This window comes from Halichoerus grypus, chromosome 7, assembly GCF_964656455.1.
Source record: "Halichoerus grypus chromosome 7, mHalGry1.hap1.1, whole genome shotgun sequence".
NCBI lineage: Eukaryota > Metazoa > Chordata > Mammalia > Carnivora > Phocidae > Halichoerus > Halichoerus grypus.
In genome coordinates, this window is record NC_135718.1 from 127,478,336 (window position 1) to 127,503,629 (window position 25,294).

The 25,294-nt window shown below is 56.8% G+C and overlaps 1 protein-coding gene across 3 annotated transcripts; it reads right to left on the reverse strand.

Annotated features, from left to right (window-relative positions):
- Positions 1 to 1,839: 1,839 nt before the first annotated feature.
- Positions 1,840 to 25,265, reverse strand: TNNT2 (troponin T2, cardiac type). Of its 3 annotated transcripts, XM_078078256.1 has the most exons (17): positions 24,107 to 25,265; positions 19,824 to 23,789; positions 17,031 to 17,081; positions 16,048 to 16,058; positions 15,929 to 15,943; positions 13,532 to 13,561; positions 11,446 to 11,511; positions 11,044 to 11,079; positions 10,106 to 10,139; positions 8,701 to 8,761; positions 8,323 to 8,439; positions 7,364 to 7,441; positions 5,985 to 6,095; positions 4,642 to 4,751; positions 4,014 to 4,104; positions 2,402 to 2,442; positions 1,840 to 2,077 (listed from the first exon to the last, which is right to left on the reverse strand). In XM_078078256.1, exons 3-17 carry the CDS (start codon positions 17,066 to 17,068, stop codon positions 2,032 to 2,034), a joined length of 885 nt encoding a protein of 294 aa, XP_077934382.1. In that variant the 5' UTR covers positions 17,069 to 17,081; positions 19,824 to 23,789; positions 24,107 to 25,265; the 3' UTR covers positions 1,840 to 2,031. The 3 variants fall into 3 exon arrangements, with proteins under 3 accessions (XP_077934382.1, XP_077934380.1, XP_077934381.1); XM_078078254.1 differs by lacking the exons at positions 16,048 to 16,058; positions 17,031 to 17,081; positions 19,824 to 23,789; positions 24,107 to 25,265 and having other exon boundaries at positions 13,532 to 13,558; positions 15,929 to 15,969; XM_078078255.1 differs by lacking the exons at positions 13,532 to 13,561; positions 15,929 to 15,943; positions 16,048 to 16,058; ... (1 more) ...; positions 19,824 to 23,789; positions 24,107 to 25,265 and adding an exon at positions 12,398 to 12,868.
- Positions 25,266 to 25,294: the final 29 nt, after the last annotated feature.

Below are 25,294 nucleotides of genomic sequence, written 5' to 3' on the forward strand. Positions count from 1 at the left end.
CCCCTCTCTCTGGCAGCAGGGAGGGTGGGGCTACAGTGGATCTCCCAGAGACAGTGGTGGGAGCCCTCTGTGGGCCTAAGGCCCTGTATCCCGCCTCCTGCCTTTTGGCCACTTACAGAGGCCCTTCTCGTTCCCCACCAGAAGCCCTTGGATTCTGTGATAACCGGGGCTCTTCAAACACACCAGGCCAGCCCTTCCTTCTAGGGCTTTCTATGTGCTGTTCCCTCTTCCCATCCCTGACCCCTGGCCTTGACTTTCTTCTTCTCATCTTCTGAGACTTGATGTAGAAACCTTTTCCTCTAGGGCGCCTGGGTGGCTCAGTTGGTTAAGCGACTGCCTTTGGCTCGGGTCATGATCCTGGAGTCCTGGGATCGAGTCCCGCGTCGGGCTCCCTGCTCAGCAGGGAGTCTGCTTCTCTCTCTGGCCCTCCCCCCTCTCATGCTCTCTCTATCTCATTCTCTCTCTCAAATAAATAAATAAAATCTTAAAAAAAAAAAAAAAAGAAAGAAACCTTTTCCTCTAGAAAGCCCTCCTGCTCACCAATGCCAGGTGGGGTGGCTCTTGTCTGTGCTTCCCCAGTACCTTCTGCCCTGCCTGCTGTGACACTGAGCTGGGATCTTCTGTTGGCCGCCCCTCTCCCACTGGGCTCTGAGCTCCACGAGGGCAGGGATGTGCCTATTTAAATCACAGCATCACCTACGCCTGACACAGCACCTAGCACATATTTGGTGCTCAGGAGACATTGGATGGATGGATGGATGGATGGATGGATGGATGGATGGATGGGTGGGTGGATGGATGGATAAGAAATGAGGCCAAGACCCCAGGCTAAGCCCCTCCTCATTGCCCAGGGACCATATCCTTTCCATCTCTGTATCCTGGCCATCTATCACAGTGCTTGGCACGTGGCACAGGATAAGTGGGTCTATATTGTCTCTTGAGAGTCACAGGGGTGATGCCCGCAGGTACAGACAAAGGGAATGCAGTGTAGGATTAGAAGCATAACTGTGGTAGCAGTAACAGGAGGGTCCAGGGTGCTCAGAGCAAGGAGAAATCAATCACTCTGCGTGGAAGAGTATGGGAAGGCTTCCCAGGGACAGTGGGGCTCCCTTTGGTGGATGACAAGTGGAGAATTGAGGGAAGGCCTTCCAGGCAGAGGGAGCAGCTGGAGCAGAGTCATGGGAGCACCACATTCAGGGGGTTCCTCTAGGGAGCTGTTGAGTTAGGTGCTCTCCCATCCCATATCGTTTCCCTTCTGCCAACTGGGCTCAATGCCGCCATGCCATCTTCTTCAATTCAGGGACCCTGTGGGCCCTGGTTTACACTCAAGCCCTAGAGGACTTGCAAATGGCGGGACCAGCCCATGGCTCTCAGCAGCTCATCTCTGCCTGAAAAGCTACCTGATGAAACCGGCCCTCTTTCCTCCCTCATCGGCTCCCTGCCCCTCAGACGCCTGCTTCCTAGTCCCCCGCCAGGAAGAGAAAGAAAACAGGCCCATACAAAAAGGCCTCCATTGTTCCCAAGGAGTGACTCACACAGGGACAGGAACACTTGTCCCCGCACTCAGCGCTTGCCCCCAGTGGGCCTCCAGGTGACTCACAGCAGCTCCCGTCACAAGCCCTTCTGCTGTCGTGAGGCCTGGGCCCTGAGTAAGCCTGTGCCTCCCCCGGGGCCAGCCGCCCTCTCCCCTCCCCAAGCAGGTGGGAGGGGGCTCCTTTGAGTTTGGCAGTTCCCAGGGGCCTGTGTCCCTGAGGGTCTGCTCTGGGCCCTGACTCACTGTGAGACAGGTTCTCACCTCAGTTTCCCTCCCTCTGAAGGGGAGCTGACAGACAAGGCATGCGATGTGTGCTGGCTTTTATTATCGGCATGCGTGGGCATGTGGGGGTACAGGCACGAACAGCAGCTCCCAGCCGGGCCAGCTCCTGGTTTCCAGACCCGAGTCTGCCTCCCATGCCCAGGAGGGCCCCAGAAGCTGGGGGCGAGCAGGGCGGGGACACAGCGAGGATCTATGGTGAAGGGGAACTGCTGCCCCTACTTCCAGCGCCCAGTGACCTTGGCCTTCCCGCGGGTCTTGGAGCTGCAAAAGAAGCAGGGCCCAGTCAGAAGCGGGACCCAGGCCAGGGCAGCAGGTCTCCACAAGGAGGAGGCAGAGGGGGTTGATGCGGAGGGCTGAGAGGGGCAGCCTGGAGCTGCCTCCAGATGTAGAGTAGGGCAGCAGGCTGGAGGGAGTCCTTGCGGGCCCTGCTGCAGTGATCATGGGGGAGCCCAAGGCCGAAGCAGCCTGTGCCCTGAAGGGGAGGGGGAAGGGGTGGGAGCCAGAGCCCTCAGAGGAGGAGTGGGATGGCTGGAACACAGGGAAGGAGGAGGCAGGGCTGGGTGTTGGAAGGACCTAGAAACTTACACTTTCTGGTTATCATTGATCCTGTTTCGGAGAACATTGATCTGTAAGTGGGAAAGATAGAGTAACTTTGGAGCTCATTGATTCAGGTCCCAGGTGGCTGGGGGTGAGGGAGAAGCCGGCTTAACACAGTTGTGGGGGAGGAGGGAGGAGGAGGGGAAGGAGGGAGGAGGAGGAAGGGGGAGGGGAGGGAGGAGGAGAGGTGGAGAGGAGGCCAGGCAGCGAAGCTGTGAGGGTCAGAACGGTTAGAGATCCAGAAGGGCCCAGGTCCCACACGCAGAAGCTGAGGAGAGGCTTCCTGACCACCCCACTGGCCTGTCACTGTGGGGGTCCCAGAGCCAAGGAGGGCTTGGGACAAGGGTGGCATAAAGAGGCTTTCTGAGAATCTGGTGCAAGGCTGGGCCTCAGGAAGCCCTCCAAACAGCCCCAGCCCAGCCCGAGACACCCCCCTCCCCAGGCACTCCTGCCCAGTCGCTCAAGAGGGGCAGCACCCCCATGGGCCACACCCACAGTTCACCGCCCTGTATTTCGGCCAAATCCAAGCCCGGCAGGCCAGTTGCAGAGTTAAATATGGAACCAGAGGAAAAGAGGAAGGCCCAGGCCTGGAGAGACTGTAATAGTAGCTAATAGCTACCGAGCACTTAGTGGGGTACCCGGCATTTTCTGTTCCGTTATGAGCACTTTCCCAAATATTAACCCATAGGATTACTGTGAGGTAAAACTTCGTACATGTAAAAGTGCTTGAACAGTGCTTGGAACACGTTATTACTGTTATTATTACTATTGTTACCTCTGTAACCGTCACAATAGCCCTGTGAAATAGGGCCTGCCGGCATCCTTGTCATTTAGATGGGAAACGGAAACAAGGAAAAGTAAGTGACTTGCCCAGGGTCACACAGCCGGTAAGGGGCAGAGCTAGCTACAGAACCCAGGCAGTGTGGCTCCGAAGTCCCTGCTCACTGTCACTGCACAAAATTGCCTCTCTGCAGCCACGGGGGCCTGAGCTGTGCTCAGAGGAGGGGCCCGTCACATGCGAGATGCAGGAAAAGCAGGCCCCGAAAGGGAAGCTGGACTCCTCGAGGCAGAAGGGCCCCCCGGGGAAGTGCGCAGGACCCGTCCCGGCTGAGCCGATCCTTGCCGGCTGTCTGTACACCTGGGACCCTCCGGGCTGTGAGCCGGAGGCTCAGCTGGCTGCGCCCACACCGGGGCTTCAGGGGCCGTAGGGAGAGGTGAAGGGGCTACCTCTCTTGTGAGCCCTCCTCTCCACCGAGAGGCCTGGCTCTGTGCATCCTACTCCTCCCGTCTGGCTCAGTGCATCTGAGCTGCTGCCTCAAGGCCTTCAGGGACAGAGGGAGGGAGCCCCCCCCAGGGCTGGAACCCCAGAAATGGGTCTTTGCTCAGCCCCAGCCAGTGAACCATCAGACTTCAACAAGCTGTAGCCCAGGGGTGGACGCGCAGCCTTGTCAGGGACAAGACACCCGGGCAGGTGTGTGAGTTGGCGTGGGTGATGGATGACAGGGACCGGGGAAAGGGGCCTGACTGGCAGCGGCAGCGCGGGACCTGATCAAACCAGGAGGAGCATGGGATGGGGGAGGGCAGCAGTGAGCAGGCTCACTTCGTATTTCTGCTGCTTGAACTTCTCCTGAAGGTCGAACTTCTCTGCCTCCAGGTTGTAGATGCTCTGCCATAGCTCCTTGGCCTTCTCCCTGCACCGGCCAGAGTGGGGATGCGGGGGAGGGACAGGGAACGATAAGGAAGGGTCTTCATCTGCCTTTATCCCAAATCCGACCCAGCCCCCAGAGGCCCCAGCCCTCCTTCCCACCTCCAGGCCTGCTAATGGGACCCCCAGCCCACCTGGCTCAGCATGGGGCCCAGATGGCAGTGCCCAGTGCTTAGGAACAGGTACCAGGGGCTGCTAGGGCAGAGCTCGGGGGGAAGAGGGAAAAGCCCTTCCAGCACTATAGAGCGTAGTCCAATCCCCCTTCCCACCACCTGGGTGCAGGTGGGTAAGGAGAAGCTCAGAGGGGTGAGGTGCCTGTTCAGTTCTCTTTCCCTATTCCCTGGAGGCAAAGCACTGAGATGGCCTGACCGGCTCCCTCCCAACTCCACTCCCACCGGAGTCTTGGGAAAAAATATGTGGTATGGCAGCGCCCCCTGGTGGTTTATGTGGAGAATGTGCCCTCTGCCCCGCCTGCCCTCCCCACGCAGATGTAAGCAAGGTCCCGAGGACCACCAGCCCCCACCTCAGCTGATCTTCATTCAGGTGGTCGATGGCCAGCACCTTCCTCCTCTCAGCCAGAATCTTCTTCTTCTTCTCCCTCTCTGTCTGCCTCTTCCCGCTTTTCCGCTCCGTCTGGAGAGGGTGACAAGCAGGGGGCGTTGGCTAGAGAACACAAACCCCCTCTCCCCTAACCCACCCCAAACCCAATAGGGAGTAAGACAAGGCCTGCAGAAGGACTAGGTCCTAATCCTCTTCTTCCTGAGACACCCACGCCACCAACTGCATGGATTTCCAGGAGAAACTGAGGCCGGGGCAAGGAGGGCCATTTCAGTCCTGTGTTCCTTTGCCTCTCCAAATTCTTCCATCTCTCTCCCGGCTCCCTCCTCCCACTTACGCATTCTCCACACTCCTCCCCTCCAGGCAGGCACCCTCCCCTCCCAGGGAGCCCCCAAAACCATGAGGAGGAAGAGGGTTAGAGGGTTTTGTACCCACCTGGGCCTGCAGGGCCAGGACACCATGAGAGAAAGGCCCAGAGAGAAAGAACGAGACCCGGACAGAGACGCAGAGAGAGAGCAGAGCACAGGGCCGGAGGCAAAGGCAGAGAGACAGGGGAGAAGGAGAAGGTGATTCAGACGCTCCTGCAGGCAACCTTGTTTATTAGGACAGGAGTCTGGGGGTGAGGCACGGACTGTTTAGAGAGCGGGGCCTCGCCAAAAGTCTGGCTGGAGTGGTCGCTGTGGGGGCGGAGGCAGGCAGGCTGGTCTGGTTCTGAGCTGGGGACTTTAGAAATCTAAGAAAATGTTCTGATCTCTCCACTGCCTAGAGAAAATCAATGTTTTATTTCCTCTCCTCCCTTGAGAATGGAGTACCTAGGAGGAGTGGGACACAGAAATTAGGAGCTGAGGGAGTCCGCAGGAATAAACCATCTCACAGCTGTGTGGGACACAGATGCTTGCCACGGGAGCCCATCTGATCTCCGAGCAGGCAGGGCAGACACCATTAAAGCGACTGGACAGGTGAGCTAGCTGAGGCTCTGAGCTTGCCCGAGGCCACACAGCTGTACCAGAGCTCTGGTTCTAGGCACGGGGCTCTTCCAGATGCGCCAGCCAGCTTGGGGGCCCCCGGGCACCGCTGACATGAGGGGGGGCCTCTGCCTGCAGCCCCCACCCCAGCAGGCCCCTCCTGGGGAAAGCCACAGTCAGGCAGAGAGCCCGGGGGGCGGGGGGCGGGGGGGGGGCAGGAGGAGGCTTCGGTCTCTCACACCAGGTGGGAATTTCCTCCTGGAATCCAACTTGAAGTCTGTGGACACCCCACTCCTCCCCATACGCCAGGACCCCCTGAGACAGTTGCTGCTCCCTGACCTACCTTCTGGATGTAGCCCCCAAAGTGCATCATGTTGGACAAAGCCTTCTTCTTCCGGGCCTCATCCTCGGCCTTCCTCCTGTTCTCCTCCTCCTCTCGTCGGGCTCTCTCTTCCTGGTTTCCATGGGGGGGGGGGGGGGAGGAAGAGAGCAAATCGGGGGGGGGGGCACAAACCCCTGACACTGGGCTGAAGTCCATGGTCTTTATGGGTCAGTTGAGTGGCGCTTTCTCTCCATCGGGCAAGAAGCCTCCTGAGGGGAACCCCCAGCACAGGGCCCGGCACATGGGAGCATGAAGACTTTTGTTGATGAATGAGGGAAGAATGATTCCCAGGTGTGGCTCCTGTCCCCGCCTCAGGCAGGGAGCCCCCCACCCCCACCCCAAGGAGGCCTGGTGCCCTGGAAGGACCTCCAGCAGCAATACGGGAAGAGGGCCATGGGCCCTCCTGTTCCCAGGGAGCCGGCACAAGGGCAGGGAAGAAGGCTGGAGAGGACCTACTTGGGTTATAATGGAAGTTTTGTACCTTTCGGCCCCTTCCATCCATTTCACCCACCTCCACCTGCTGCCTCTGGCAACCACCAGTCTGTTCTCTGTACCTATGAGCTTGGTGTTTTGGTTTTGGTTTTGTTTCATTTTAGATTCCACATATAAGTGAAATCATACAGTATCTGTCCTTCACTGTCTGACTTATTTCACTTAGCATAATACCCTCAAGGTCCATCCATGTTCTCACAAATGGCAAGATTTCCTTCTTTTTTATGGCTGAGTAATATTCCTCTTTGTGTGTGTGCGTGTGTGTGTACACATTTTCTTTATCCATTCCTCCATCGACGGACACATGGCTTGCTTCCATGTTTTTGCTACTATTAAGAAGCTTACAGTGAATGGGGCACAGATATCTTTCCGAATTCATGGTTGCATCTTCGGGTAAATACCCAGACGTGGAACTGCTGGACGGAGGGTCTTATAAAATAGTAAGTCCGGGGGCACCTTGGTGGCTCAGTCGTTAAGCGTCTGCCTTCGGCTCAGGTCATGATCCCAGGGTCCTGGGATCGAGTCCCACATCGGGCTCCTTGCTCAGCGGGGAGCCTGCTTCTCCCTCTGCCGTTCCCTGCCACTCTGCCTACTTGTGATTCCTCTCTCTCTCTCTGTGTCAAATAAATAAATTAAATCTTAAAAAAAAAAAAATAGTTAAGTCCGGGAGGACCCAGACATTTCTGTCTTGTTTACTGTGTATCATCAGAATCCAAACAATGCCCAGCACCCCACCAGGGGCTCGTGGACTGAATCAGTGTGTATGAAAACAGAGGGGCCTGGGGGGCCTGGAAGGAGCTGGAAGCACGGTGGGGGGTTCTGTGGGCCTTGCACTAGGGGTCACTCACAGCCAGGCGAGTCTGCCGCTCCTTCTCCCGCTCATTCCGGATGCGCTGCTGCTCGGCCCGCTCCGCCCGCCGCTTCTCCTGCGGGGAGAGAGGCCAAGCCTGCCCAGTGTGTGCACAGGGAGGAGGTGTCGTCCGAGGTGCCGGGACCAAGCGGGGAAAGCGGCGGCAAGAGAGCCCACGGGGGATGATTCCCACCGAGTCTCAGGGCAGGGCAGGCCCTGCCTCCGAGGGCCTCCGCTCTCAGCCAGCTCCGCGGGCGCGGACGCAGACGGCCCCCCGACAGGTCCGAAGGCCCCGGCTAAATAAAGACAGGCCACAGCGGGCATGCGCAGACGGCCTACACGGACCATCACTCATCATGGGGTTGTCCTCAACGATCTGACAAACGTCAGGCGGGCTTCTCCCGTCTCCCCTGACTGCTATGCCCCTGGCCCCACGCCGGCCCCGGCCCCTGCTGCGTGTTCACCGACAGATGGCCAAATCCTCAGCGGGGGGGCCAGCCGGAGCCGCGCAGCCGTGTGCCAACGCGACAGCGAGTGTGGTGGGGAGAAAAACAAAGGAATCCAAATAACCTCCGCTCTCCCCAGCAGAGGCCGCATCACCCTCCCTGCGTTGGTGGGGGGAGCTGGGTCCAGTGGGAGGGAGGCAGGGGCCGAGGTGGGACGACAGCCAACTGACCGGTCATCCCACAGCCAGAGCCCGGGGCGCCCAGAGACGATCAGCAGCTCCAGCTGCCAAGCACCATCCAGTCTGGTGGGGAGGGAAGCGGGGACCCGAGAAACCACAGTGCAGGGCCTCCGGAGCGGCTCCGGGCCGCAGGGATCCTGGGGGAGAGCCCGCTTCCCGCAGGGTCAGGGGCCCCAGGGAAGGCTGCCCGGAGGAGGCGGTGCCTAGCACAAAGCGGGGAGGACAGAGTGCGCGGCCTCTGGGGGCCTTTCCACGGGAGACTGGACACCCACAATCCTGTCTTTGAGTGAGATGAGCTCCTCCTCCTCTTTCTTCCTGTTCTCAAAGTGAGCGTCGATCAGCGTCTGTAGTTCATTCAGGTCCTTCTCCATGCGCTTCCGGTGGATGTCCTGCGAACGCACAGCACGCTCAGGGCTGCCGCACCCACGGGTCCGGAGGACAGCGGCTGGGTAGGGAGCACCCTCCGCAGAGCAGAAGCGATGGGCGGGCTGGGGGCCTGGCCCGGGAAGGGGCCGCGGCGGCCTGAACCCAGGATCAGGCCCGGCCAGGTCTGTGCCGAGCACCATCCCACCTGCCAGTCACCCCACCCCGCCCCCCGCCAGGCCCCCAGGCCTCCTCGGGGCCTCCGCGCTCCCCACAGGCACACTCACATCAAAGTCTACTCTCTCGCCATCGGGGATCTTGGGCGGCACCAAGTTGGGCATGAATGGCCTGTTGGAGAGAAGAGGAGGGAATCCGTGAATGTCATCCCCACCGTGGCCCCAGCGGACTGTGGGTGCCCCGGGCGGGCAGGGCCCTTCCCCTTCCTGCGGAAGCGCGGCTACAACAGTTAAGCCACATCACGGTCAAGGACAGCAACCTCGCACCCGGGGCCACCGGGCTCTCTCACACGTGCCCTCTCAATTCATCCTCCCCCTACACCCGCAACGTAGGACCGCCCTCTCGCCAAAGACGCCTGAGGCTCAGAGAGGTAGGGACGTGCTCAAACCACACAGCTAGGAAGCGGAGAAGCTGCGACACGTGTGGCTGACCCCACAGGATCTCCCATGAGCCCTGGAGTCCTGTGGTTTGGTCCCAGCCCCAACGCATGCTTGCTTTGTGACACCAGGTCCAGTGGGCTCTGGTCCTCAGTTTCCCCATTTGCCCTCAGGTCTGGGTGGGGCTGAAATGAGATACTGCAGTGGCCATTCAGGTGGCCAGGAAAGGGAAAGGCTCTGGACAAATGAGCAGAGCTGGGATTATCTCCGGGGCTGGTTTCAGGAGGTCCCATGGAAACGGGGAGAAGCCTGCGAGTGTGGGCGGAGACGCCATCTGCTGACAGGTTGAGCATCGCAGAAAGGGAAACCTTAGTTGGCCAACCCCTCCCCCCTGCTCCCCCCTCCCCCGACACCCAGAGCTTGCAGGTGCTTTCACATGTGTGGACCCAAGCCACCCTGCCCCGCTCCTCTGCGACACTGTGAGGCCACCCAGGCTGGCACAGTGTCATTACTTGGCTCCCCCAGATTTTCTTTTTTTTTTTTTTTTTAGGATTTTATTTATTTATTTGACAGAGACAGAGAGAGCAAGAGCCCCAACACAAGCAGGGGGAGTGGGAGAAAGAGAAGCAGGCTTCCCGCTGAGCAGGGAGCCCGACTCGGGGCTCGATCCCAGGACCCCGGGACCATGACCTGAGCCGAAGGCAGACGCTTAACTGACTGAGCCACCCAGGCGTCCCTCCCCCAGATTTTCTTCCCTCTTCCCTCAGGTCCCAACTGAGCTACAGAGGAAGGTGTTCCAGCCTTGGGATAGGACAGGGCATCTGTCCAGGGCCGCAACTAGTCCACCCCTTTCCTCTAGATGAACACAGTGCTGTCCACGACGGGGTACGCAATTGGTAATGGAGTGTGGGTGGACTTCAGTCCCCGCTCTCCTCACGCCGACTCTCGTGCAGTACACAACCTGTACTACCAGGCCTGTGCCTGCCGCACCCCGCAGCCCATGCCCACTGGGCCATACTGCCCTTCTGTCCTGCCCTAATCATCCCTCAGGGCTTCACCACAGGTGTGTCCCACTCACCTCGGCTTTGGTTTGGACTCCTCCACTGGGCCATCTGGAGAGAAGCACAGAGCCACAAGGTCAGGAGGCCCCAGATCTGGTCCCAGATCTGCCCCTGATGAGCTGGGCACCTACGGGCCTCCATTTCCCCATCTGCACAGTGAATTCCTTCTAGCCCTGGGGATCCCTGGTTCCAGGAGCATCATGAAGAATTAAAGCAGCAGGGTCACAGACCCCACACTCGCTCTCCCATAGCAGCTCCCAGGGGGGACATCTCAGGGCACAGCTGGGTCCTAACAGGAAGCACACACTCCCAGAGTGAAATTTCCAAGACTTTTCTCATTCGCCAATTCTGGGCAAGGCAGCTTTGCTTCCCAGTGAGGAAGGGTCCCATGGCACTGTCCCAGGGGATCCTGGCCCCAGGGTCCCCACCCAGGTCTCTGACTCCTTAGTTGCTCCCTGGACTTCCTGGCCTCCAGGAGGGAAGCTGAAGGACAAGACCCAGCTGGCCCCTCCCCTCCGGAGACGTGACTGGGACCACTGCACCCTTGCCAAAGCCTGCCGCATGACAAGGACCACCACAGTGACCCACCACATGGACCATCTATGTCTTGGGATTTCATCCTATAGACACCACACATTACAAGTGATTTTGCCTGAGTTCCAGGAGCCTTGTATGAGTAGGTGACTTCTGGGGGCCCTGCCCAGAATGGGGACTGGACATTGGTCCCCTCTCCCACAGGGCACCACCCAGGCAACTTCTCTAGAATGAGGGGGACAGAGGTTTGGAGCCCAACACCCAAAACCTGCATGGTCACCAACTTCTGTCCTCCCCTCCCCTGAGCCCCTCCTCGCCCACCTCCCTGGAGGAAGCCCTGTGGTCAGTCTCCCCCCAAAGCTGCTTGTAGGGGTTCCCTTGACACCCCAATACCTCTCTCCTGATGTCCAACAATCCTTACCTTCAGCTTCTTTAGCCTCCCCTTCTTGTCCATCTCCTAAACAGAACATGAGACATCAATAAGATCCTTGTTCTAGGCTCAAGTCCCCCTGCCAAGAGTCTCCCCCACACACAGGTCCTAACCAAAGTGCACCCTGCGGCTCCCGTGGTCAGGGGATGTCTATTCACGCACATGCCCCTGGGCGCAAGGCTCTGCCTGACATGAAAGGAGCACACAGTCAAGGTCATTGACCAGACCATCGGCAGCTGAATCCCAGCCCAGGCAAGATGTGCGGCTGCACAGGCTGGAACGTGGCTTCCAGGTATATTTCCTAGTGCCACAGGGGTGCCTCTGGGGGCTCCTGCCACGTCCTGAAGCACCAGGACAAAGCCTGTCACACCCTCACCCCAGACAGACCCTTACCTTCTGCATTGGTCTCCTCCGTCTCAGCCTCACCTTCAGCCTCTTCTGCTGCCGCCTCTTCCTGCTCTGGAGAAGCGAGCCAGACACAGTGAACACCCAGGCCCCTACTTAGGCTAGCAGGCAGAACCCAGATCGGAGAAGGCTCGGGACGGAAGTTAGCAACACCCAGGATCCAGATGAATTTTGGGGTCACCGATATGAATGACAAGGGGCTGCTCAGTTCCAGGTTTAAACCAGAAGTTGGCAAACTATGGCCCAAGGGCCAAACCTGGCCCCCAGACTGTTTCTGTAAATAAAGTTTTATTGGAACACAGCCACATCCATGTAGGTACTGCCTATAGCAGCCTTTGCCTTACTGCAGCGGAGTTCAGTAGTTGCAACAGATACTGTGGGGCCCACGAAGCCTAAAATATTTCTATCTGCTTCCATTACAGAAAATGTTTGCTGACCCTGGTCAACCATGACAGAAGGGCATGATCCGGCCTGTGAAGAGTCCTTTTGTTCTACACTTGCCTCTCCCGGAGTTTGGGAACTGGAAGTGGGCCTTTCTGAGCATGGAGACCTGTTCTCTACCTGAAAGCCACTGGGAGGGCCAGAAGTCTGAGGTGGGAGGGCGTTAGGGTGTGGTAGGTGCCGCGGGTACCCGCGGAGAAGGGCTTGCAGGCCTAGCAAGGCTCATTGCTGGGGGCGGGGAGGTCTGGTGGCTAATAGCTGTTTCTGCCTGACTTAGCGCCTTTCCCCAACAGCCTCCCTGGAAATATGACTCCACCCCATTCCCCAACTTTCCACCCCAAATGTTCCACCCAGGCATCTGACACCACAGGATGTATCCTGCTTAAGGTGCGGTGTTGGGAAAGCTCCTGCCCTGAACTCAGGAACTCTAGGGACCCTTCGGCTATATCTAAAAGAAACCAAACCAGCAAGACTGTGGGTGGGTGGATGAGATGCCCACCCTGTAGACATTTGTACTGTCCAGGGTTGGTAGGATTTTTCTATTTTCATCCCTCTGCTTGGTAGGATATGAACCCCACCCAAGTCAGGCACTTGGAGTAGACAGATAAGACAGGATGACGCCCGGCACGCGGCTCTGCCTGTGGAAGGTGTTTGGGAATGCTCACTGACGGATGGGCTGACATGTGGCGGCCTCCTGGCAGAGGGAGAAGAAAAAGCCTCAGGGCGGGAGAGAGAGGGGCCGTCGTGAAAGAAACACCGGCCACCAGTCACTCTGCCTGATGCTCCCTGTCCTCTTGTCCTAGGTCTGGGCCTGGGGATGCCTCTTTTTTGATCCCCTTCAGGATCCTTACCTCAAAGAAGATCCTTCCAGAAGGGGTGAGAGGAGAAGGCTGGCCAGCAAGAGTATGGCCAGTTTGGGGGTCCTCTTCAGGCCATGTTGTTAACCCCTCCCCCCATCCCCATCTAATGTTTCAGTTCTCTGTAGAATACCCCCCATCCTCATCCAGTGGTCAGGTAACGTGCTCGCCGAGGCACTCCCAGCCTCCCCAGACCACCCACCGCAGCTTGGGACCTGACTATGAGAAAGCTCTTACTCAACTTTAGCCCAAGTCTGTCCCCCTTGCCCTAGTCCTATCCCCGGGGACTGGGAACAAGTCCAGGCCCCCCACCCCCACCCCCAGCAGGGCACATTTGAAGGCTGACGTCATGTCCTTTCTGCTCTGGCTATTTCCAGTTCCCCCAGCTGCTCTTCAGATAACTTTGTCCCCAGGCCCCTCACGCCCTGGCCACCCTGCCTGGGTGCTGTCCAGCTCAGAGCGAGGGCCCAGTATGTGCAGCAGGGGCAGAGAAAGGCCACTCATTCCAGATATTAGTCCCCCTCTGTGGCCACATTCAGAGCAGGCTGGGGGACAAGCCAGCCCGGGTCCTTCCCACCACCACCCAGCCCAGGAGAAAGATCAGGAACCAGGGGAAGAAGCAGTGGTCTGGCCCCTCTGAGGCTGGGAGGAAGTGACTGACCCACACCTGCCCCCCTGCCCCCGCCCCTGCCCCCCCTCCCGTCCCCCACCACAGAACAGGGCCAGGCTCAGGACAGCAGGGAGCAGAAAGCACAGGAAAGTAAAAGCTGTACTACCGTCTTCGTCCTCTCTCCAGTCCTCCTCTTCTGGGGGTCAGGGAGTGGCCGCAGCAAAGGGGAGAAGCAAGACAGGTTAGTCTGGGAGCAGAAGGACGGGGACGGGAGCAGCGGGACAGCGCATGGTTTTGAGCGTGAGCTTTGGACTTAAGCTCCAGTTCCAATTCCTGATTCACCACGTCTAGCAACTTGGGCAAGTCCCTTCTCAGCAGCTTCCCAGGTGCCTTGTCAGTAAAATGGAAATAATCATCCTCCCTTCTCCGTCGACGTAAGGATGAAATGATCTACCATGCGTGCAGCACCCAGCTGTTACCTGGCACTTGGGAGTCATTCAGTAAGCGGTAACCGGCCGTTTCCGGCTCTGCTTCCAGACACGGAGACAGAGGCCCCGAAGAGCAGAGTGGGAACAATGCACTGCCATCCAGTTTCTCCCGTGTTCCTACCCTGAATGAGCCTCTCTGATATCCCACAGAACATCTCCAGTTTCCAGGAGCCACAGTTGTGAAAGCCCCACTGGAGAGCACGGCACAGGGCAGATGTGCCTGGTCTGGCTGAAGGGAGTAGCCCCGTCAAAGGAAGGCACAGCATTATAACACAGGGAACAGACCAGCCCACAGTCAGCAAATACCTGCCCAAAGGAAGAGCTTACAGCAATTGGTACTCTTTCTCTCCTGGAAGAAGAGACAAGCTGTTGTCCATTCTGTAGGCTCAGTGGCCATCCATTTAGACCTTGCTCCTTCTTGGTCATTTATAGCCGGGGACTTAGCTATGTGGGAGGCAGGTGGAGTCCATTCCTTGCAAGCAAGGCAGATGCTACATGGAGTTCAGTCCACCGTCGCAGCAGAGAATTATTTTGTTAATTCACAGCCAAAGCCTACTGTGTGTAGCAGGCAGATTAGTCCCAAATTCAAAGGTCTGTATCTCAAATACAACCCCCTAAAATTCACGAGCCGGCAAGTCCTCCAAAGCAGAGGAAAAGCCACCGTATCGAGCGTATGTGCAGGGAACACAACAAAAAAGTGGACCAGCTGGATTTTTGATTCAAAAAATATTTCAGAGAGCTTCTGACATATTTGGTGTTCCTTGAAAACCAAGGTGACTCCAGTGGCCCCTCTTAGTTTCCCCCGTGAGTTGCTCTGGTGTCTACTCTTTGGCCAGGCACCCTAGAATAGCCTTAAATGTGTGAGAGGCTCCTCGTTTTCCCTAGAAGGCGTAAGGAAGAAGGGGGACAGCTACTGAAGCGCTTGGCTCTCTCCCTAGACCTTCAGGGAGCCCCTTCTTCTGATGTCCACACGCTGTGTGCTGAAATGATACTTCTAAGAATTTGCTGAGCCTCTAAGGGGCAGGATGAAACCCGCCTGGGGCGCAGAAGCCTGAGGGGACTGAGGGCTATTCTGGGGCACTTGGGGGGCTGGGTGGGGACTGGAGTGAGGCCTCTTAGTCACTTCCATGTGTCAAACACTCAGGAAGAGAGAAAGGTTAGGGTGTTCTTTCATTGGGATATGAGGCATAAAGCTAAGGAAAGAATTGTGAGAACAGATCAGAGTAGGAATGGGTCTATGGGTCAAAATGGACTTTCGAAAGATAATGATGTCTTCATGCTTATCTAAAATGTTCCAGAGGGGCGCTTGGGTGGCGCAGTCGGTTAAGCGTCCAACTCTAGGTTTCAGCTCAGGTCGTGATCTCAGGGATCGAGCCCAGTGTTGGGCTCCATGCTCACTGGGGAATCTGCTTGTCCCTCCCCCTCTACCTCTCCCCCTCCCCACTCGTGCTCTCTCTCTCTCTCTCTCAAATAAATAAATAAAATCTTTTTAAAAATGTTTCAGGTAACTGAACACTTCCATAATCTCATTTGAAAAATTATTAAGCTGAATGTTTTTAGGGGTGATAATGGTGTCATGGTTATGTTTTTCTTTAAATAGTGCTTATCTTTTAGAGATACCTACTGAACTTTAAGCATGAAATGATATGAAGTCTGGGGATGATTTGGGATGTCTGCTCTAAAATAAGTGAGGGGAGATGAAGCATAGATGAAAAAAGATTGGCCATAGTTGATGATTCTTAAAGCCAGATGCTGGGCATTTGGGGAAGCAGGGTGGTGCATAATTCTATTTTTGCTACTTGTACATGCATTTAAAACTTATCATGGTTGAAAAAAAATTAGAGAAAAAATCAAAAAAATAATTAATTGGAAAAAGTGGCGATTCTGTGTGAACAAAATGATGGACAGTCGAGACAGGTTTAAACCTTTTGCTTAAGACCTGAGCAACCAAGGCTAGGACTGATTCCCATTTAGGAGCCATGGATCTTGGCTCAGCTGGGAGTGAGGGGCAGTGACAGGATACTGGATTCCCGGGATCTCTCTTTTCTGGCCCTCCCTCTGCCCGAGCTCCGTACCTTCCACAGCTTCTTCTGCTCAGGGGAGAAGACCACGGCCGCAAGAGAGGAGACAAGAGGTGGGTCAGTTTCCAACCAGGCTGCCTTTCATCCGAATGAGTACACAAGCGTGTGCTTACCTTCCTGCTCCCTGCCATGCAAAAGATGCTGTCAGCACCCCACACGCACCCCACACGCACACACTCGTCTTTCCCCAAAGGTAAGTCCATTCCTTATTTCCCTCATTGCCTCATGGAGCTCACCCTCCTAGGCCCACCTACAAAGGCACCCCCGAACGGGCCCAGTCTTCTCATCCAGGGCCTCCTGCCACGGTCCCCAGCAAACCTCTGCTTGGTCTCTCCAGCATCTGCCCGCTTAACAACTCTCTCCCTGCACGAGCTTTGCCAGACTGTACCCTAGAATACCCTGCCCTCACCCTTCGCTCCCTATCCAAATCCGACACAGGTAAGCCTGACTACCCCAGCCCCCACTGCTCTCCCCCTCCTTAGAGCTCCTGCCCTACCCACAGCCCACCCTCCAAGCCCGGTCCCTCTTGGCTGATTACTTCCAACATTTGACATCTTAACATCCCATAGGAGAGCAAATTCCATGAGGGTAGGAGCTCTGTATCCTGATATCCTGATACCTCTGCATCCTTCCTGGTGAGCATCACCCTCCAGGAGATCATTGTTAGATTGGCTGCCAGTGTCCCACCCCAGGGTGTCCCCAAGAAGGGTGGTGGACAGGGCACTTCGGGAGGAATATGGTTCCAAGATGAAGTGCTAGCAGTGAGCTCTGATTTGGGTTTTATGGGGCATGATCAGCTCTGTGGCTTCAGGATAGCCACTGAACGTCTCGGATCTGTTTTCAGGAGACACACCTTCTAAGCTCTTCTGCCTCCTAGTCTCGTAGCCAGGTAGGACCCCAGCTGACCCTGGGAGCTGAGCTTTCTTTATTTCCAAAAGTCTCCCAGCCTGTGGCCAGCCCAGGATCCGCAGCAGAGGCCAGATCCCGGAACGGGCACAGCTGCTCCCCTCCCCATCCCAGCTGGTTCCTGGGCCAGGTGTGAGGGGCGGGGTGGGGAGAGGGCCAGCACCCCAGACAGGATGCTCCAGATACTCACTCCTCGTACTCTTCCGCCACCTCTTCCATGTCAGACATGGTGTCTGCTCTCCTTCCAGAAAGAGAAAAATGTCAATATAGGCAGAAGGGGAAGCCCGTCCTCAGCCCCAGGCTGCCACCCCGAGAGGCCCTGGGGGGGGCGGGGGCTGGTGAAGCAAGCCCGCCCCTCCTCAGCCCTGTGACCTGCAGTGAGGAGCCTGCTTCCTCCTCTGTCGGGGGGGATAGTAACCCCCAGATCACCACAAGGGCAACCAGCCGATGCCCATTTCACTCCTTGCCCCTCAACAGGCAAACCTTTTGGAATGTCCCTGTTCTGGTGCAAATCATTGTAACTCTCAAAACAATGTATCTATAGTTTCTCAACCTTTCCAGCCCACAACCTTGCCAGGCATTCAGGGCAGCAAAGCTGTGCAGCCCCCCTCCATGGGGTCTGCTCGTCACCGCACAAAGCTCCCCTGGGAGGTTGGTTCAACGGACTGTGGCACATCCATAGCGTGGACTATGTCTCGGCAATGAAAAGGAATAAACCAGTGATACTCGAGACACCTTGGGTGAATCTCCAGGGAATTACCCTCACGGAGGAGGAAAAGGCCAATTCACGTGATTTCACTTATGTAACATTCTTGACATGGCAAAATTATAGAAATGGAGACTAGACTGGTGCTTGTCGAGGGCTGTGTGTGGGGTGGAAGAAGGTGAGGGGAGGTGGGCATGGTGATGAAAGGCACACAGGAGGGGCGCCTGGCTGGCTCAGTCCGTGGAGCGGGCCACTCTTGATCTTCCGATGTTGAGCTCAAGCCCCACCTTGGGTGTAGAGAATACTTAACAATTTTTAAAAAGGCACATAGGACTTTTGTGGTTTTAGAACGGTCTAGTGTCTTGAGTGTGGTGATGAACACATGAGCCTACGCAGGTTAAAACCATAGAGAATTTCACACACACCTGGTCTAAGTAGAGCTGGGGAAGTCTGCGTCAGGTTATGGTTTGTAGCGAAGTCCATGTCCTAGTTTCGATCCATACCACAGATGTGCACATGTACCGTTGGGGGGACTGGGCAAAGTGTACATGGGACCCGTATCATCTCGGGATTTCACATTAAACTACCGCCGATCAGTACAAATTCCAATTAAAGAATGTTTGCCCAGGGAACTCAATTTGAGATACTCCCTTAACTGGGATAGGAAAGGACAATTCGAATCCTCTTCCATCAGCTTGCTGAGTGTGTTTGGGCAAGTCTTTGTTTAACACCTCCGAACCACGGAGATACAGCATACACATCCTGGCTACTCAGGGGTCTTTATGAGGAGTAAGTGGACATTAAGGAAAGTGGAAAGCATGAGGCAATGTCAGGTTTTATTGTATTTCCATGCAATTACAGGGAGGGGCGAGACAAACCCAGATGTGAATCCTGGCTCCATCTCACATTTGCCTGTGACCTTGGAAAGGTCACGTAACCTCCTTCCCCCTCAGTCCCCTCTTCTGTGAAAGGGCTCCTCCGCTGGGGAGGCTGTGGGGCTCAGAGCTAATAAAGTACCTGGCCCAGAGCAGACCCCTGATGAATACCCATTATAACCCAACCCTCCTGGGCCACAGCAACGTGCCGCCCAGGGGCGCCACTCACACTGGCTGAGAGCTGAACGGCGCCCCCCAGAGCTGGGCAGCATGAAAGCTGTCCATCTGCCCCAGCGAGGAGAGGGGTAAGGTGGTGTGAGGGCAGCCGCCTCAGTGAGGCTTCTCGTGAGCCACCAACTTCTGACCCAAGCCACAGGGACGGGGCCACAGAGCACCGCTTACCACCCTCTCCACCTCTCCCTGCACATCCTCCTGGAGTGACGCCCCAGGCACCCACCTGCGGACACCCAGGGACAGTCCCTGCTCTGGAGGGGTGGGGTGATGTCTGCTGCCAGGCAGCCGCTTTCAGGTTGAGGAACTCCGAAGGAGCCTCTGCTCACGACTGCCCCTCTGCGTGGAGAACTCCCCCAGACCCAGTGCCCGTGGCAGCCTCGAGCTGGCCGCTCATCTGAACCTGCTCCAGAGCTGTCCGGTCCTGCTGGGCTCAGGACGAGCGCGCCTGTAGCCCGGCAGGGCCCTCCCCAGCTCTCTCTGCAGGAGTAGGGTGGGGGCAGGGAGGGAGGGTTTACACAGAGCTTTGGACAGGAACTCTGAGCCACGGTTTGGCTCCCCTGGGATGGGGGTGGGCGAGAAGAGATGGCCGGCATGAATGGTGTCATGCAGGAGGATGGACCCTCACTGTGCTGAAGAAAGACCCAAACTCCAGAGCATCTCCAAATGGGTCTTCGGATGAGAGTGGCCAAAGAGAATAGCCCCCTAACCCCAGATATGCTCTGCCCCAAGCCCCAGGGCAGTAGCCAGGACTAGCACCCTGGGAGGAGTCTGTCACCTCAGGCAGGACAGAGAAGTTTCTCAGGGGAGCTATGCATGCCAGCATGGGGCATGTGGCCTCTAGCTTTCTGTCCTCTCCTGCCCTGCCCTCCCACCAGCTCAGAGCCACCAGCCATGGCTCAGGGGCTCAGAGGAAGAAAGAGCAGCTTGGAGCCCTCTCCCTGCTCCCGGGAGCACCATCCAACTCCTAAAAATAGCAAGGATGGAGAGCAGGGAAGGGCTTGAATTCACCCGAGAGGACGCTGCCAAGCCAATGGCCCAAAGGCAAGACAGATGAAGTGGCAGGGGATGGGCTGAGGTTACAGCTTTGGAATGAGATCCAGTCAGGACCCTGGCAAGGCGAGGAATGAGAATGTGCAAAGCAGCTGTGTCTTCACACCCAGACCCTCACCTGCTTCCACAGACCGCTTTCTAGCCAAACTCCCTCACAGCCAAGAGATCAGGGTCACCTTCCTGGAGGAGTAAGTCAAAAACAATACAAGGCACAAAGAACAATGGCCATAAGGTCAAAAGATCTGGATGTAGGGGTGCCTGGCTGACTCAGTCCATAGACCGGGAGACTCCTGATGTTGGGGTCGTGAGTTCAAGCCCCACATTCGGCATAGAGATTACTTTAAAAAAAAAAAAAAAGATCTGGGTTTAAAACCCAGTTTTTGCTGTGTGACCTTAGCTAAGTCACTTAATCTCTCTAGGCTTCAATTAGCTTATCTATAAAATAGATGAGCTTCAAGTTCCCGTCTTGCAGAAACAAGTCTCTGAGTCTCTGAGGAATGTAGGCCCCAACCCTCAGCCCTTGTCCCCAGCATCCAGCTGGACTCCTCCCAAGCCTGCAGCTGTCAGCCCACCAGGAGAGCTAGGGGACAGGGTTGAGGCGGGCCAGTGGGTAACCCAAGCCGCTCAGAGGACCTGCCCTGTGAGACTGGGGTCAGAGGAGGAATTCTGGAGGTCAGGTGGCTTCCCAACTGCACAGGGCCCGGAATGTCCTTTGAAATTCCTTGCACTCCAGGCAATCACTTCCGTAGACATTTGCTCCGCCTGCCCAGGAGAAGCTGAAAATCAAGGGAATATGACCTTCTCTGCCACTCCCAGACCCTGAGCAAGGTCTGTCCCTCCAGGGCATGTCGGGATGAGGTGGGGCAAGGGTCACACTCGCAGAGACCCTGGGGGCAGGGGGCAGCTAGACTCTGACCCCTGGAGCTGGGCTCACAGCCCATGAGAGGACCTTGCGGTGGGGTCTCTCCCCCCTCAGCCCCCCAAGTGCTGCTTGGCAGTGCTTTCTCTCTGCAGAGGGGGGTGGTGCTGGCTCTGGAAGTCAGACGAACATCTCCTGTCTGCTTGCAGAGCTGCTCCAGAGGTCCCTGCCTGCCCTGCACGTGTGCTCTTTCTCAACGCTTCCAAGACAGTTACTGACTTGCTGGAGATGAGAATTTGACCACCAGGCCCTCTTTGTGACTGATACGACCGCAGTCTTGCTCTGCTCTGAATCCAGAAGGACCTGCCTGGAAAGGTTCAGGGGGCCCTGGGCCTGGAGGTGAGGGTCGGGACCGAGCAATCTGGGGGAGGCCCCGTTGCTTAGAGCTTCATTGTCTTTTGAGCAGGCAGAGGCCTGGTGATTATCTCGTCCATTCTACAGATGAGGAAATTGAGGCCCAGGGAGAGAAAGGTAGTCACCCAAGACTTTCCAGCTACACAGTATCTTTAGTGGCAGGTCTGGGACTCAGATCCAAGGCTCTGACTGCTAACAGAGGGTCGCTGCTGCCCTATGGCGCTAGTCTCGGAGTCCCATCCCGGCGACACCTCCTCTAAAGTGTGGCCTCTTCTCGGAGGGAACGTGGACCACCAGCAACTCTGACATCCCCGCAGTGTGGACGCAGGCAGACTCTGGGAAAGGTGCCAGGCTGCAAGACATCTTCCCTCTCCTCTCTGCTCTCCCCATCTCGAGCCGTGCCCGAGTCTTACCTCAAACCAGGAGCTGCCGACAGATCCCGAGGTATCTGCTCAGCCTCAGCGGGGACTGGGTGAGGGCAGGGGATGGAGAGGGCTTTAAGCAGGCCTGTGGGCTGGGGCCCCGTAAGCCAAGCCCTGCGGTGGGAGGGATGGGCAGCCGGAGACGCGGCGGGGGCACGGGGGGTGCTGGGTGCTATTTTGGCAGGTGCCGGGGACAGGGCTAAAGGGACATGCAGCCCACGCCATATAAGCCCATGTGGTTGTCCAGCTGCTCAGATAAGCTATTTAAAACCAGAGCAGATACACAGGCAAGAGAGGAGGGAGCAGGCATGGAACAGAAACCAGCTATCCCTCTTAAGAATCCTGATAAAGCAGATGCCAGAGGCCCAGGCCTGGGAAGGCAGGCTGGGAGCAGTGCTGGGGGGCAGAGGGCAACCTCCGAGACACTTCATGAGTCTCTGGGCCAGGGGGTCTGGTGGGCAGAGGGAAGGACTTATCTGCAGCTACACAGAAAATGATGCTGTGGGGAAAGACGTCTTCCAGGCTACTGGCTGTTTCTACTGGGCTGAGGGGCCTTGCAGGCAGGCTCGGAAGGCCTCAGTGAGGACATCTGCAAAGTGGGTCTGCTCCATGCCCCCCTAGAGCCATGTGACAAGCCCTCCTCACTGGGAAGGAACTAAAACTGCTCCAGGGGGTCAGATACAAAGTAGAACTTCCAATCAGGAATGATGGTTCTCCTTGGACAGGCAGCTGGGTTGTTTGAGGGGGCCATGAGGACCGCTGAAGTGCATCCCCCTAAGGCTTGAAGATGAAGGAATACGGGACCACGATCTGCTAAACCTACTAGATTGTAAGATCCGTAGGCCAGGATCCAGGGGTTTTGTGGTTGGCTTGCATGTCCTCAGCCCCTAGCACAGTGCCCAAGACATCCTGGGGCTCAATACAGGATGGAAATCGGGGGCGGAAAGCAAGTCCGAGCTGACTGCCCCCCTCAATGTCTCTGAGTCTCCAAGGCCTCTCCCCTACCTCTGAAGAAGGAACATCCCTCCTCTGGGCCAGGCCCACTCCTCCCGTGTGCCCCTGAACTCTGAACCCCCCGGCCCTTCCAGATCTTGCCCATCAGTGATGCGCATTCTTATCTATTTCTCCATGGGTGAAGAAAGCCAGTCTCCCCCTTTCCTGGCCTCCTCCCCCCACCTGACCATGTATCCAAGCCTCCAGGTCCTGGACTCTCTTCTCAGTCCTGCTGCCTTGGGAGCTACTCTGCTGTGCCCACCGCCACCGTTCTTGAGAGAATGTGGGATTTCCACTTGCGGCTCCCTGACTCCGCTGTCATACTCTTGCCCCATCAACTCAGCTGAAACTGTCCCCTCCAGGGTCCCCAGTGGCCTCGGAGCCCAGTGGTCTGATGCCCCACCTTTAGGCTTATCCCGCCATGAGCCCCTCTAGGCGGCCAGCAGAGCTGTGGCAGGGCAAGCCGAGGCCACAGGCCTGCCAGACAGCATCCTGGGGGAGCAGGGGGCACGGGCCAGCAGAGAGGAGGCAGGGGGGGCAGGTGGGGGGGAGCAAGCTGACAGAGGAACAGGGAACAACCAGGCTGTCCCTGAGAGATGGAGGAAAAGCATTATGGTCCTTCTCTCCTATCTAGCCCACCGGGGCCCAGCCTTGCTTTGTGTCCTGGCCTGGAATCTCCTGGAATCTAGGGATTGCTTGTCTTAGGCCTTCCCTTCACTTGAGCCACTTTCAGTGGGTTACTGTTCCTCATAAGCCCAACAGTCCTTCAAACAGGCCATAATTTGTTTGCACAGATGCCTGGGAGAGGCACCTGAGCACCTAAATCACCAAAGCCTCCCCGAAAAAATCCAGTAGGTTCTTGGCACTCATGGACCATGTGAGGCTTTTACTAACTGTTCTAAAGCAGGGATTTAATTCAGAGAAGCGGGGGGACAGGCAGGCAGTGAGAAAATCCAGCCACGTTCCAGCAGCCACACCTTGACACGGGAGGGCTGCTCCCAGCCTGTCATGGGTGCCCTGTCCTTACACTACATGAGTTCCCTCCTACAGCTAATGGTGGAAGGGAAGAGGAAACAAAGAGATGGTGCTTACCCAGAGTTTTACTGGAAGAAGCATACACTGGAACACTGCTTGCAACTTTAAGGACCCACAAAAGAGCAGGGCATGTGTGGGGTCCCAAGGACACTAGGGCAGGAGAGTAGACCGGGCAAGGAGTGGTAGGTATATGGATAGGGGGACTTCTCTCTCCAGAGGGTGCTCAATGTCACCTCCCCCAAGAGTCCTCCCCTGCCCGCTCAGCCATCCAGTCACCAGCATGCTGCACTCTGTCCTCACACCTGTCCCCAGCTGAAATCATCTTGTGCATATAATTGTCTCCTTGTCGCGTGGCTGTCCCCTGCCAGGAATGAGATCAGGGCCTCTTTGTGGGGGAAGGGAAGAAGGGAGGCATGAATGCAAAGGACAGGGAGTCACGGGGTCATGTCCCCCAACACTCTACCCTGCGGCCTGTCCTTGATGGTCACCCCAGGGAGGATGTGCAGGCATGAAGCGTTTCAACACCCTGAGGAAGTAGCCACCACGATCCCCCAGACACCCCGGCCCAAGCCAGCCCCCTCCGCCCCCACCCAGGCCTCCACTCTGGAGGAGGGTTTCTGGGAGTCTCTCCCAAGAAAAGCCTATGTGAGGACAGTCCTGGCTGCAAAACAAATTCACCTGCCAAGAGACTTCCCAAACTTGAGAACATGAGCGTCCAAAAATCCTAGGTCCTTGTTTGAACCTTGAGTCCAGCAGGTCCTTTGAGTCTCTGGGCAACGCTGGTTTTGTCCTCAAATTCTGGAGGTGGAGCTCTTGCAAAAGCTCCAGCCCTTGGGGGAATTAGTGGGGTGCAGGGCGGGGCCTCCAGGTCCCACTATCCCTAGCTCAGTGCAGGCTCGGGACCAGCCACCAGCTGCAGATGGGCCAGCCTGGGGTCACTGGGAGGTCTGCACAGATGGGGCCCTGAGCGCCTTCTGTCCCCTGGACCTAAGACCCAAGACAGGAGCCCTCACTCCTAGTCACAGAGGCTGGGACAGGCTGGTAGTCCCTGGCTGGTGTGTCAGCGCCCACAGCTTGGGGAACTAAGGCCTCGTGATGCCCTTAAGGGCTGTGTTCTGAGAAACCCTGGGGTTTTCCAGGTATGTCTGGGGACAAGGGACAAAGTGGAAGTGGGGAGGGCTCTGCACTTCTCCCTCCCTCCCTCCCCAGCTGGTTCTGGGTAAAACCAGAGCAGTCAGAAGAAGAGTTCTAATCAAATTTAAATGGGGAAAAAAAAATAGGTGTGTGTGTGTATAATATACGTGTAGATGTGTGTGTAGTAGAGTATATAAATATGTGTGTGATATAAATGTATATCCATATATGTATAATACAACGTGTGTACACACACATACATACATTTTTTTTTAAATTACAGCATTAAGGGGTTCGACAGAGCACCAGACTGAGCTCGGTTTCTCCTAGATGCTCAGAAAGCTCAGCCTTGGGGCGCCTGGGTGGCTCAGTCGTTAAGCGTCTGCCTTCGGCTCGAGTCATGATCCCAGGGTCCTGGGATCGAGCCCCGCATCGGGCTCCCTGCTCGGCGGGAAGCCTGCTTCCCCCTCTCCCACTCCCCCTGCTTGTGTTCCCTCTCTCGCTGTGTCTCTCTCTGTCAAATAAATAAAATCTTTAAAAAAAAAAAAAGAAAAGAAAAGAAAGCTCAGCCTTCTCCAAGCTCACACGGGCCATGACACTGGGGGCGGGGAGACCGCGCTGGGGAAGCGTGGCGGAGCCGTGGCACGTAGTCCCAGCCCCCCCGCCAAGCCACTAGGCTAGGACCGGGTGGCCGCCCACCCCAACATGAGGAAAAGAGGGGCTGCAAGGAAA